Raw genomic sequence first — 13,577 nt, forward strand, 5'->3', positions numbered from 1 at the left:
GAGGGAGAAAAACAGAAAAGTGAAGAGAGCAAAAGAGAAAAATCAAAAGAAGGGAGGAGAGAAGTTGGGAGAAAGGAGGCATTTTTGGTGATGTGTGGGACGTTGCCATGGAAACTCCCATCAGTGGAAAGCCTTGAGTCAAGCCAGGAAGAACAAGGTACATTGAGAAAAGCTCAGACTCAGACTCCCACCAAAACACCACAACACACCGCCACAAAACTACAACACACTGATATACTGCCACAACACACTAATTCAACACCACAACACTGATAGTTACAGTGCCTGTCATACACCACAACATATTAATATAACAGTACAACACACTGATACAAATGTCTCTGCACACTGATACAACTGCACAACACACTTGATATTTACCAGAGTACTAACACACTAATACAACAACTTCACACACTTATGCAATACCACAATATACTGATACAGTGTTAGACTGCCACATGTTACAGACCACATGTTTTAGAAAAAAATTAGGAAAAGGATAATTGTGCAGAGAATGGTGCAAAAGGAGAATTGTGCAGAAAAATATTTTGAGGAGCACTTTGAAGGAAGAGAGAGTAGAGCAGTCATGAGGTGGCCGAGGGAGCAGTGACACTGGAAGACCTGACCGGAGATCTAAGGGAGCAGGAGGGCGACTAAATGTTAAAGGAACTGCAGTGATGGGTCTTTGTGAGTTACAGATGTAATATGGGGCTAGAATGTAAGTGATAAATTGAAAATGATGCCAAGGCTATAGGGTTAGGTTTAGATGTACGGTTTGTTTATGATTTGTGATTAAAGGTCATGTTTGGGTTACAGCTGGGGTTGGGATTAGAGGTAAGGTTTGGGTTACAGATGGATATATGGGGATATATGTGTATATATATGGGGTTTGGTATAAAGTTTGAAGAAGATGGTACTCATGCAACTGACTGTGTGTGTGTACGTGTGCATGTTTGTGAAAGAGAAGGTCCCATCTGGTTTCAGATACTGAAATTCTGGCTGTGGTGATAAGTGAGGTTGGATGGAATGGCCATAGCTATGTGTGTGCGTTGGTGTGTGTGTGTGTGTGTGTGTGTGTGTGTGTGTGTGTGTCTTTATGAATGGGTTTTTTAACCCTCATGTTTGGGATTGTAAAACACAGGATCATAAACTGGCAAGCAGGAAACTGGCTGAGTTTCCTGCCTGTGGGGCAATCTGCTGCTTGGTTTGAGCATCTTATAGAATCCTCCAGAAGCATGAGGTCCTGGGCCCACCCCTCTAATTCAGCACCATCTCCATAGAGACCCCAGCGTGTCCGGATCTCTGCTGGTCCACACTGGGTGCTTTGTGTGTCTGGTCCCTGCTGACTACTTTCCAGCTTGGCCAAGCGTATTTTAAAGACTGTGGGTTTGAATCATGGTGCATGACTCACGACACACACACACACACACACACACACACACACACACACACACACACACACACACACACACACACACACACACACACACACACACACACACACACACACACACACACACACACACACACACACACACACACACACACACCCCGCCCTTCTCCCTGGGATGTTTATGTGGAATATCATTCTCTGCAGCATGTGCAAGTCATCAGGAGCAAAGAAAATGACAACCAAAGTGATTTACATTCAGTAAAGGTTCCTCTGGACTGAGTACAAGTAGATTTGTAGCACTGTAATACGCAGATGTGCAGATGTGACATTTTACTGCAAGAGTCATAAAATAAGCAAAACACCTTTTCAGTGTTGAAAGTATTGATGGGTCACCCCCAGCATTAGGAGAAACCGTCCATGGACGTGCATGTCTGTTGTGTAACTGCTGAAAGCTCACTGTGGGTTCTGTTTGACTCATGCGGTTAAGTGTTTAGTGAATCTCTGACTTGTGGTTCGTGCAGGCAATTGTGTACTCTTAGGATGGATAATTTTTGTGCCTGTAGATGTTGTTCAGTTAGGGCAGTATAGGTACAGAGCCAGTCTGGGCGCATGTGTATGATCTGCTGTGGTGTTGGAGACTGTTCATCTGTGGTGTTGGGGAGTGTTTGTGTGGGTGTGCCTTGTATTTTATGACATACTGGTGAAACGTTCACCTTGTTTTCCTCAGGACTCTTTCACAAACACAAACAAGGACAAGGTGGTGCGACTAACACTATAATATTTTTAAATACACAAACTAACGTTGAAATGTAGGATAAACCCCCCCCCCCCCCCCAACATGTGTATACAACACCACACCCTAGTAATATTATACATATATACCCAACACAATATCACACATCAGGTCATCCAGCACAACCACTTTGACATCGGTAAAAGTGTTCATAACAGGGAGGCAGTGAGCACGGTAAAACAAGCTGGTGACTCGGCAGTCTCTTTACCACTTCACAGCTCACCCCGAATGTCCCCTTTGGTAGATAGGAAAGCAAAGTTTGTAAATTCCTCAGCAAAACTCCATCTGCAGTCAATAATACCCTGGGGTTAGAGGGAAAAAAATATCCTACTCCTTCAGGTGTATTTCCAAATCTTGTGGTTCCTGTACAGATCAGGGGGATTGCTTGTGATGCCCTGCTGGATACTGGAAGCACCTTCACCCTCATACAAGAGAGTCTATGGAAACGCCAGAATGGTCTCTAATGCTGTAACCACCAGCCTTTTGTGATGGCTGATGGACAGGAGAGCCAAGCCATCAGGAAGGCTCTATTGTTTCTCAGTCTTCATGACACATCTTATAAAATGGAGATATATGTCCTCGGGGACAACAACCTGCATATGCCTCTACTGCTGGGACTAGATTTTCTAGTGGTTAGCAAGCTCACCCTCCAACCTTATCACAAGAAGTATATAACATCCAACGGTAAAGTACATCAGTTTAAGAAAACATGTTCACTAAGGGGGATGGCATCAGCTATTATACAGCAGTTATGGTGGCGGAGCAACCCTCAGCATGCCATCAGAACATTGTCTCTCAACCTCAGACTGTTAGACCCCTGCTGCAGAAGTGGTCTATTGTATGGACAGAGAGTTTAGGTTCTGCTAAGATTGTGCAACACCTAATCTACACTACTGATGAGGTGCCAGTCAGGTGATGAGTATACCAGATCTCCTCCCATAAGCAGGAAGTGATCAAGAACCATGTTCAAAAGATGTTGGCAGAGGAAATACTAGAACCATCCTCCTTTTCTTGGGTGGCTCCTGTGGTCTTGGTGCCTAAACCAGATGGGTCCTTCCGTTTTTGTGTAGATTACCATGGTCTGAATGCCAAAGCATGCCTGGATGCCTACCCAATGCCTCTGGTACATGAGAGTTTGGAATCACTGGAAGGGGCAGCATACTTCAGTACTTTGGATCTCTTGAGTGGCTAGATCTCCGGAAGGATCTCCGGAAGGGACGAGCCCTGAACTAATATACCACGCCCCCTCCTTACGGGGTATGCACTAAATCTAAAACACGAGTGAAAAAAACAAAAAGGAAAAAGGTTGATAGATATGTACACATTATTTATCATATGTGATCATTACACTGGAACTATCCTACTGTAGGCCTACATAATAGTGTGTGCATGTGTAGGAGAAAACACATTTAAGAATCTTTGGGTAGAGAAAAAGGGATTTTCTTCCTCTCTCCACATTTTTCCCTGTTTATCATTGTGCTGTTTTTGTTCTTTACTCTGTGAATCACATTTGTAAACATTCACATATCTGAAGGCCTTGTGCTGGTGACGCATAATGCCTGAACGTAGGCCTGATACTGCCACAGACCACATGGTTACTGCCCAAAATCATCAGAGCCTTTCGACAAGACTTTAACTGTAAAAAACGGACCTCTGCTAGTCTGAGTATGTTGAGATCCCATCCACAGGAGACGGTGTGTCAGCTGGGAAACATGAGACACTTGATCAAGTCCCAGTGAAGAGTGCACTCTGATCAGTGAAAAGAGAAGGAATAAACCATAGCGGCGGCTCAAAGTTCACAGAGGAAACCAGAGAGAAGTGGACCTGCAGGGCCAAGGAGGTACATGACGGAACAAAAGACATGATTGTTGGAGGTAGCAGAACAAGAGTTCAGGCACAAGCTGTGTGTGTGTGTGTGTGTGTGAGAGAGAGAGAGAGAGAGAGAGAGAGAGAGAGAGGGGGGGGGGGGAGGGGGGAGGGAAAGGGATTGTATAGCAGTATTAACCATTCTTAGTTCCAGTTTGGAGTTTACCAGTGTTACTGCAGTGGACCTACAAGCACCATCCTGAAGTGGCTCCTGAACGACAGCTGAGAAGGAAAATCAGATGATTTAAGAGCTGTTGACGAGCAGTAGAGAGCCGGCGTGGGAAAGGGGGCTTTGTTCATACAGAGTGTAGCACAACACTACACAGGGTGGGGAAAAAATAAATGTGTGCTGAAGCGTGTAGGGATAAAATCACACACCAGTGTTGCAGTCAGCAGAACTACCAGGCTGTGTGCAGAGCCACGTCTCAGGGACCAGCTCATGAGGAGGATGATGAGGTTAATCAAAAACATGACATCATAATATTTACATAACCTACAAAAATTCCTATACTCTGTTAAAAGAAATATTCAGATGAATCCTTTCAGTCTTAAAACACCATTTTTTATTTGCAGCAAAATGCAAGAAAGCAAGAAAATCTAATGAAAGCAGGACATACCCAGGGGACATACCTGGTTGAATCTGTGACAGTAAAACAAAGTGACAGAATGTCATTCTGATGGATTATTTGTATAATTCATTGTTGATAATTTTTCTGCCTTTTGACAAATAACTCATGACTTGAGTCCACGGTACTCAATCAGTGTTACGAATCCAGAAATCGTTACTTTAACAATATAGAGAGACAGAGACAAATTTCCCCAGAGATCATAACATATGACTCAACACTAATAGAATCTCTATACACTGCAGTGCTGTCCTCAAAGATGAAATCTTATAGATTGACTGTTCATTTTCCTGGCAGAGCAGAAAAATGTTTTATAGTTTGTGTGTGTGCATATATTTGTGCGTGTTTGTGCGACTGTGTGTGTGTGTGTGTGTGTGTGTGTGTGTGTGTGTGTGTGTGTGTGCACATGCACGTGTACATGCATATGTGCGTGTGTGTGTGTGTGTGTGCACATGCATGTGTGCGTGTGTGTGTGTGTGTGACCTGAACCTTAATTCTCTCCAAAGACAAAGGCTGTGATAACAGTTAGAGGACTGGGCTGAGGGAGGGTTAGGGGTTAGGGGTTAGGGGTTAGTGTTTGCAGCTGCACCTCAGCTAACATTCATGATGCAGGGGGCTTTGAATTTTATCAGCGTGCTGTTGTGTGCCGGCTTTACACTATGATGGTTACGGTGATGACTGAGTGGTAATAATACTGTGGTATATAGTGTACTGTGATGACCGTGGTTACGATATTGAAGTGTATGCTATACTATGATAACCGAGTGGTTACACACAGATTGTACCATACTTGTGTTATGACTGTTGACCCAAAATGTTAGTTTTGTTTGTTTGTTTTTTTACACTGGAGTCCATTCTCAGGCTTCTACAGTTCATTTTTGGGTTTAATTTGAAATACAAAGACCTTCAAATATTCTCTTTTGTATTTAAATACTTTGCCAACATGTGTCTTGTTGGTTTTCACTGAGCCGTGACCTAGAGGCGCAGCCTCCTTCCAGCTGTGGTATTGTTTAGGGTGTTTGCGTGACACTTAGTGAACGTTTCCATCCACAGTGACGCGAATGTTGCTGGGTGTGTGGTGAACAGAGCAGGACATTAGTGTGAATAAGCAGACTGATTAAAGGCCCGTGTGAGACTCTCCCATTCCCAACCTCCTACACAGCACTCCAGCCTGTGTGACACAGGCTCAACACCGGCTGTTGTGATGCTGCTACACTTCTAATTAATTAAAAACTGATTAGCCAGCAGAGGGTTACAGCTAGAGGCCAAACGACCTTGCCATGTCATGAGGGTGTTTAAGTACTACAGAATAAAGGCATTATTTTGTGTGTGTTTTTCCTGCAGGTTGCCTGGACTGCTGTATCAGGTGTCTGGGAGGAGTTCCCTATGCGTCTCTGGTGGCCACCATCCTGTGTTTCTGTGGAGTGGCTCTGTTCTGTGGCTGTGGGCACGTGGCACTGTCTGGCACCCTCACCATACTGGACACTCACTTTTCAAAGAATGCCAATGACCATGTGATGCTTACGGATATGTAAGTGGCCTGGGAGTGAGTGTGTCTGCACAGTTCTGAGCTGCTCGTATAAAGCACACTTATACACCTGCTTCACTGGCGGCTGGAGAGCTGTGTGTGTGCATTTCTCTTTGCCTTTAAACATCACTGATCAGCACACACCTCCTCATTGCTCACACCATCTACTAGCAATCCATCTGTATCATTCCTGAAGCCTTGGGGCCATTTATCCTTTTGCTACAGAAATAGATTGTCAAACAGTAATTACCTGTTTACTGTATCAGTTTAGATGTAAGCCTTGGATTTCAGTTTGTCTTTGCTTTGGTTTGTTTTGAAGGTCAGGCAGCTTACATCTGCTTGTAATTCATCATTGTAAAATATTTACAGTTTCAGGGTTTCAGTCAAAAGGACAAAGACCTGCTCAGAGCAAGAGTGTAACCCAGCATTGTTCAGTACCACATACAAGTCTCATACACCACGCACCATACACCAAGCACCATATGCCATGCACCAGGCATCATACATCATACACCATATACCATGCACTTCCTTTCAGGTCTCGCTCTCGCTCTCTCTCTCTCTCGCTCTCTCTCTCTCTCTCTCTCTCTCGCTCCAGCATCCAGTTGATGCAGTATGCAATCTATGGCATTGCTTCCTTCTTCTTCCTGTATGGCATCATTCTTCTGGCTGAGGGCTTCTACACCACCAGTGCAGTCAAAGAACTACGCAGCGAGTTCAAGACCACCATCTGCGGTCGCTGTATCAGCGCCATGGTACAGACGTGCCCCCACTCCTACAAAACCTACCGGTTTACCAGCATAGCATTTAATATCCTAACACTTTTAATATCGTGACACTTGTGAGTCTTGGAATAACCTACTCTGTAGTGGTGGAGTTTTTCTGAGTCTTGGAATACCCCACTGTCACGGTATGGCCCCCCCACCCCCAAACATCTGTGTGTGTGTGTGTGTGTGTGTGTGTGTGTGTGTTTGTCTGTATTGCCATGCCCTCTTATGTTGCACACCTGATCCTTGTTGTGTGTCATTGTTGCGTGTGTATAAAAGTTTCTTGTCTTATTGTGGATGTTGTCGGTGTTTGAAAATATAGCCTATGTGCTATGTATTGTTGTTAGGTGTGTCAATAAATGTCTGTTTCAACGTGTCTCATCCCCGCATCCTGCTTAAGCTTCTGAACATCACACCTACTCTGTAGTGGTGGGGTTTCAGGGCTTCAGACTGAAGTGACTGGGAGGATGATGGTGGTAAAAAAAAATAAAATAAAAATAACTAACAATAATTAGACATATTGGTGACTAATTAGCTATATAATGTTAAGTAAGTGTTAAATGTTATACTAGTGTTAAATAGGCCTTCCTCCTACTGTGTAAGCTGTCCTCTCTGCTATTTGGTTTCCTTGTCATCTTTCATAGTTTGTGTTTCTGACGTACGTGCTGGGCGTGGCCTGGCTGGGTGTGTTCGGGTTCTCGGCTGTGCCGGTCTTTCTCTTCTACAACATGTGGTCGACCTGTGCCTCCATACATGTCGGTGACATGCCTGCCAACCCGCACACCAATGATTCCATATGTGTGGACATGCGCCAGTACGGTAAGGTTTCAAATGACCCAATACCATAACCCTAGTACGCCTCATTAATATTCACCAACCCTAATCCTAACCCTAGTACCCTAACTCTAGTACTCCTAATCAATATTCACTGTAACAAAGCAGGATAACTAAGACATTAAGTTGACTGATTAGCAATTTAGAAGGGGGCAGATAGCTGAAACTCCTGAACGACTTGGACCATGATCCTTCATTATAGATTCCATTTCAAGTGTCTAAATATCAGGGTGACATGTATGGCTGTAATTATGTGCTTCACTGTTGAGCTGAAACACGTATTGTGGATGTTTGTGTGCGTCTAACAGGAATCATCCCATGGAACGCATCCCCCGGGACTGCATGCGGCTCCACACTGCTGGACATCTGTAACACCAGTGAGGTACGACACAGGTTCTCGCATTTATAACGCATGAGTCAGGACTGTGTTTGCATGTCATCATCATGTTAAATAAAAACAAAGACAAACAGAAACTCAGAACTAATTCAGTGTAAATCTCTGCAGTAATAACAGACTCCATTTGACCAAAGTGAGGAGAGGATGTTGAACACTGTCCCTCCTCTAAGTAACTTAATATGAACATAAGGAGCTTCTACTGTTCATGTTAACATTAATGTTAATGTTAGCGCTCTGTTATACCTTAAGGAGGAAATATTCATGTGGAAGATGGTCTAAGCTCAGTAGCCTCCTCTCTGTGTTGCAGTTCTACCTGTCCTACCACCTGTACATCGTAGCGTGTGCTGGAGCTGGAGCCACCGTCATTGCTCTGGTAAGTGTGAGGAGCTTTACACGTGCTCACCTGTGGGGTGTGTGTCTCTTTGCCTTTAAACATCATTGATCAGCACACTTCTCATCACTCACACCATCTACTACCAATCCATCTGCATCAGTCCTGAAGCCCTGGGGCCAGTCTGGCAAGCTCGGTCCTACACTGGGGGTGGGGAAAGTTGGGTTGTCCCCGGTGTGGGACGGAACAGCTGGGCAGTGCACAAAAATAGAACAGAGAGCTGCAGTATCTCGCTCAGACACAGACACACACGCCAGCGGCAGGTTGGACCAGCTCTCATCATGTACTTGTTTATCTTAGAACTGTTTCTGTCAGTCAGAGGAGGAAAGTAATAAGTAGATAATTAGTTACTAGGTAAAGCAGTGACAGAGCACCACTGCTGCTAGGTAACCCAGAGCACCACTGTTGCTAGGTAACCCAGAGCACCACTGTTGCTAGGTAACCCAGAGCACCACTGTTGCTAGGTGACCCAGCACGAGTCGTTTCCTCACCCCTTTCCCCTTCTGTTCTTCCCCAGCTGATCTACATGATGGCCACCACTTATAACTTTGCCCTTCTGACGGTTAAGAGCAGAGAAGACTGTTGCACTAAGTTTTAACTCATCTCAGCATGGCGCAGTTACACACGCAGATGCAGTATGCACTAAGAGAACTACAATGAAATCAGAAAAAAAATTCCTTTTAATCATGCCACAGTCTGTAAATAGTGAGCTGCATACATATGTAATGTTTTAGTCATGGCTGACCAGATGGAGCCTGTAACCAGGGAGACGGGGTGGGGTTAGGGGCAAGGCTCGAACTTAATGCCAGTCTTCATTAAAGAGAAACCAGTACAGAGATTTTTTACCTAAAACGTACATGTAATTATCAGGAGCTTCTGACAAGAGTAGCGAAGAGCCTTTAGTCACTGGGAGCGTTGGAGCTCCTTAAGTCATAAGTAACATCAGTCAGGTGTTTGTGAAATGTAAGTATTGGGTGGAAAAACTACCGGTTTTGGCATGATTTGCTGCCAAACACGTTTACATTGTAAATGGTTTTTTTTTTTTGTTTGTTTGTTTTTTTTACACCATGCAATCTAATCCATACGTCATATTTTAAAGATTTTTTTTTTGGTTTTTGGGCATAATATCATCAAAAAGTGCTGATATCCATTTACAGCTGTGGAATTGTGAACTCATTTGATTTTAATTTTGTTGCTGGCATTCAAAGACTAGAAATTGTGCTAATATGTCTAGTTCTGACTTCATCTTGGCGAGCTTCTTTACACACGTACCTGCATGTGTTCAACAGGTTCATATGTACACATTCCCAACCATGCAAAGCAAAACGGTTGAAGTCCTTGCCAAACACTAAATCAGTCAAAGCTTTGAAGGTATCCGATATCAACAGTATAATTTATAATAACGTGATTTCAGGTGTTACCATACAACCCATACTGTAGCTAGGTTCAAATGCCATAGAGGTTTTATTTAGAAAGATCTCTAAAATATAACAATTATTTTAACACAGAATGACACAATGCATAATTTTCCTCTATTCTTTATTGGTTATTTTTACTCAGTATTACCATTTTAATATTTAATTCTTCATTAATATTTTGGAAAATGTAGCCTTTTCTTTCGTTTCCATATAAAATAAATACTCTTTGTTTAAAAAAACACACCCAGTGGTCCTTTTTATTATCATTTTGACTATATGATTAAGGAATGGCTATATAATTAATGATCATCAGTTCACACAGTGCAGTCATTTGCATAATTATTTGCATATTAATTTCTTTACTAACCCCTTTATTAAGATGGCTTGCGTTGCTTAACGTCCTATCATCACCACCACCAAGTTCCCAGTCCATTTGAAACTCCATTCCCTATTAATGTATCCTGTCCTAATAATAATAACACAAAGATTTGGAGCATAGCTGTTGTATTTTCTGTATGTGTGTGTATACACCTGTCTTGTGGGGACATTGCTCTCTGTGAGTGAGTGTGTGTATGTGTGTGTGTGTGTGTGTGTGTGTATACACCCGTCTTGTGGGGACATTGCTCTCTGTGAGTGAGTGTGTGTGTATACACCTGTCTTGTGGGGACATAGCTCTCTGTGAGTGAGTGTGTGTGTGTGTATACACCTGTCTTGTGGGGACATAGCTCTCTGTGAGTGTGTGTGTGTATACACCTGTCTTGTGGGGACATAGCTCTCTGTGAGTGAGTGTGTGTGTGTGTATACACCTGTCTTGTGGGGACATAGCTCTCTGTGAGTGAGTGTGTGTGTGTGTATACACCTGTCTTGTGGGGACATAGCTCTCTGTGAGTGTGTGTGTGTGTGTGTGTGTGTGTGTGTGTACACCCGTCTTGTGGGGACATAGCTCTCTGTGAGTGTGTGTGTGTGTGTGTGTGTGTGTGTACACCCGTCTTGTGGGGACATAGCTCTCTGTGAGTGTGTGTGTGTGTGTGTGTGTGTGTACACCCGTCTTGTGGGGACATTGCTCTCTGTGCTATGTAGCTGCTTTGCTCAGTGGACTAACGTGCTCTCCAGTCACTTGGCTCGGCCTCTGTCTTGCAGATCCACTATCTCATGATCCTCTCAGCGAACTGGGCGTACCTTAAGGATGCCAGTCACATGCACGCGTACCAAGACATCAAAACGAAGGAGGAGCGAGAGCTGCGAGACATCCAATCGCACTCCAAAGAATGCCTCAATTCCTACTCATAAGGACGGCCCCTCCCAGGCCGTTGTACCGCCCCCCGGAGGTCAGGGCGGAGGGAAGAACACCAGCACTACAGCACAGACTAACCCTGCTCCTAACACACTAATGCAGCCTTCATCTCCAGCCTGCACTAACCCTCCATGCAGTCTGCAGGAACCTACACTTTTTTTACTTAATGCTATATAATGGTTCTGTACAGATACCTTGGGCTTTACTTAATCATATACTGGTTTTGTACAGATATGGGCTTTACTTAATCATATACTGGTTTTGTACAGCTATCATGGGCTTTACTTAATCATATACTGGTTTTGTACAGCTATCATGGGCTTTACTTAATCATATACTGGTTTTGTACAGCCATCATGGGCTTTACTTAATCATATACTGGTTTTGTACAGCCATCATGGGCTTTACTTAATCATATACTGGTTTTGTACAGATATGGGCTTTACTTAATCATATACTGGTTTTGTACAGCCATCATGGGCTTTACTTAATCATATACTGGTTTTGTACAGATATCTTGGGCTTCAGTGTTTAATGGCCTTTTTGTTACTGCAGCCCTTTTTCTTAAAACATTAAAGCTATTCAAAAGATGAAAAAAGCATTTTATTTGGAGCTGGCAGCTTGTTGAAAGGGGGTTGGATAGTTTGCAATCTTTTATTTTTTGCCATTTTAGCATGTTCACAGCACATGTTGATGTGCCTTCCAAGACAAAAATATATTGTCCTACTGATTACTTTTTTATTTTTAGCAAATCTGAAAGAGACATGTGAAAGAATGGATTGTGGGTTTTTGAATTCTGTAATTCAAAAAAAAGAATCAAATTCCAGATTTTTCCAATTTCTCCACATGGGTAATAATTCTCATAATTATTACCAGGATTCTACAGTCTTGAGAACACTGTGAACACCATTGGCTGAGCAGTGTTGCTGGTAAATGCCCCAACCTGTTCAGTTGGTTAGGGTTAACGTTTGGGTGAACCCATTAGCGTTAGGATGAACCCGTTAGGGTGAACCTGTTCAGTTGAGTGTTTCATGGGTTCCTAACACTTGGCATGTTATCACAGGAATAAAAAACAAAACAAAACAAAAAACCCATGGAGAATTAAAAATGTCTACCTCACATGCACTGCTGACTGTTTTTCGGTTCCTATTGTACATCATCTGGTCTTCCTTATGAAACGTGACCAACCAGTAACCAGCAAAGGTGGACTGACCCTAACATCTAATGGGTGATATTTTTTATCTGTGCTCTGTGCTTTAAATATACACGAAGTTGTGATTTTTTATATACAATTGTCTTCCCAACCACTGATGAAGTGACATTTTAATGAGCTAATGGAAAATATATTGATACTGAACTTTTTTTTTTTTTTTTACACAAATATAGAAAGAAAAAAAATCTAATTGCATTTCAGTATATTTTTATGTGAGGTAGTTATTGACAAAAAGGCTTAGTTCCTAGTAAGAGGAGATTTACAGAGTTTTGATGTGTACTCATTTCTGTATGAAGGACAAAATTTGTTCTGTGGTGATACAGATGTCATTTGTACCGACATATATGGTAGGCAGGGTTTGCCTCTTTCCTGAATTATATACTTCATTTATTGATTTATTTTTAGTTATAGTACTAGCTCAAGTAGAAATTATTCATTACATTTAATTCATAAATATGAATTGTTTATATTTTTTGTAACCTAATAGTGTTTTTATCAGCTATTGAGGGATTTGACATTTAATTGGTATTTGATGTTATATTGATTTATGATGGCATCCATTGTTCACAATTATCCCAGAGGTGGATGCAGCAGCTGTGACCCTGTGAGATTAAGGTATTGGATCTTGATACACAACAGTCTCTGAAGTTTAAAAGTCAACGTACTGAGAAACTGATCAAAATGACCAAAATGCATTTACAGCTGAGGTAAGATGGTAAACAGATTTATTTCAGCAAAATTGTTCTTCGCCAGTCTCCAAGTGGGAATACAACTGGTCATTACAAGTGAATTATTACAACCATGGAGTATGTTTATGTTTAAGAACTTGGACATGGTTTTCTTTTACTAGGCACATGGGTAACGTTATATGTTCTGCAAACAAACACAGTGCAATGTTGGATTCTGCAAATTCCCTTAGAAATGTATTAACAAGCTTGATAAACATTGTTATGAAAAATGAAATAAAGGGAAAAAATCTTTCCATCTCCCTAGAGCTTTCATTTTTTCCCATAAAAGTAGATTATCATTGTTGAAATGCAGGTTTTTTTTAAAC

General features: G+C 42.4%; 1 protein-coding gene and 1 long non-coding RNA gene across 3 annotated transcripts in view; one reads left to right on the plus strand and one right to left on the minus strand.

The window, feature by feature from the left end:
• gpm6bb (glycoprotein M6Bb) overlaps positions 1-13,507 on the plus strand; it is a 29,568-nt gene extending 16,061 nt beyond the window's left edge. The window contains exons 2-7 of one of the 2 annotated variants that reach the window (XM_027028229.2): positions 6,026-6,212; positions 6,808-6,964; positions 7,621-7,795; positions 8,119-8,192; positions 8,515-8,580; positions 11,157-13,507. In XM_027028229.2, the coding sequence (XP_026884030.1) occupies positions 6,026-6,212; positions 6,808-6,964; positions 7,621-7,795; positions 8,119-8,192; positions 8,515-8,580; positions 11,157-11,306 (809 nt within the window). In that variant the 3' untranslated portion in view covers positions 11,307-13,507. Of the gene's footprint in view, positions 1-6,025; positions 6,213-6,807; positions 6,965-7,620; positions 7,796-8,118; positions 8,193-8,514; positions 8,581-9,115; positions 10,009-11,156 lie in introns of those variants that run through there. The other variant, XM_027028230.2, reaches the window with a different exon arrangement.
• LOC118240794 lies at positions 9,632-10,911 on the minus strand. Its single transcript, XR_004775629.1, has 2 exons — positions 10,770-10,911; positions 9,632-10,722 (listed from the first exon to the last, which is right to left on the minus strand). It is a non-coding gene; the product is annotated as an uncharacterized LOC118240794 (long non-coding RNA).
• Positions 13,508-13,577: the final 70 nt, after the last annotated feature.

The sequence above is a fragment of the Electrophorus electricus genome, chromosome 25 (genome assembly GCF_013358815.1).
Source record: "Electrophorus electricus isolate fEleEle1 chromosome 25, fEleEle1.pri, whole genome shotgun sequence".
NCBI classification, from domain to species: Eukaryota; Metazoa; Chordata; class Actinopteri; order Gymnotiformes; family Gymnotidae; genus Electrophorus; species Electrophorus electricus.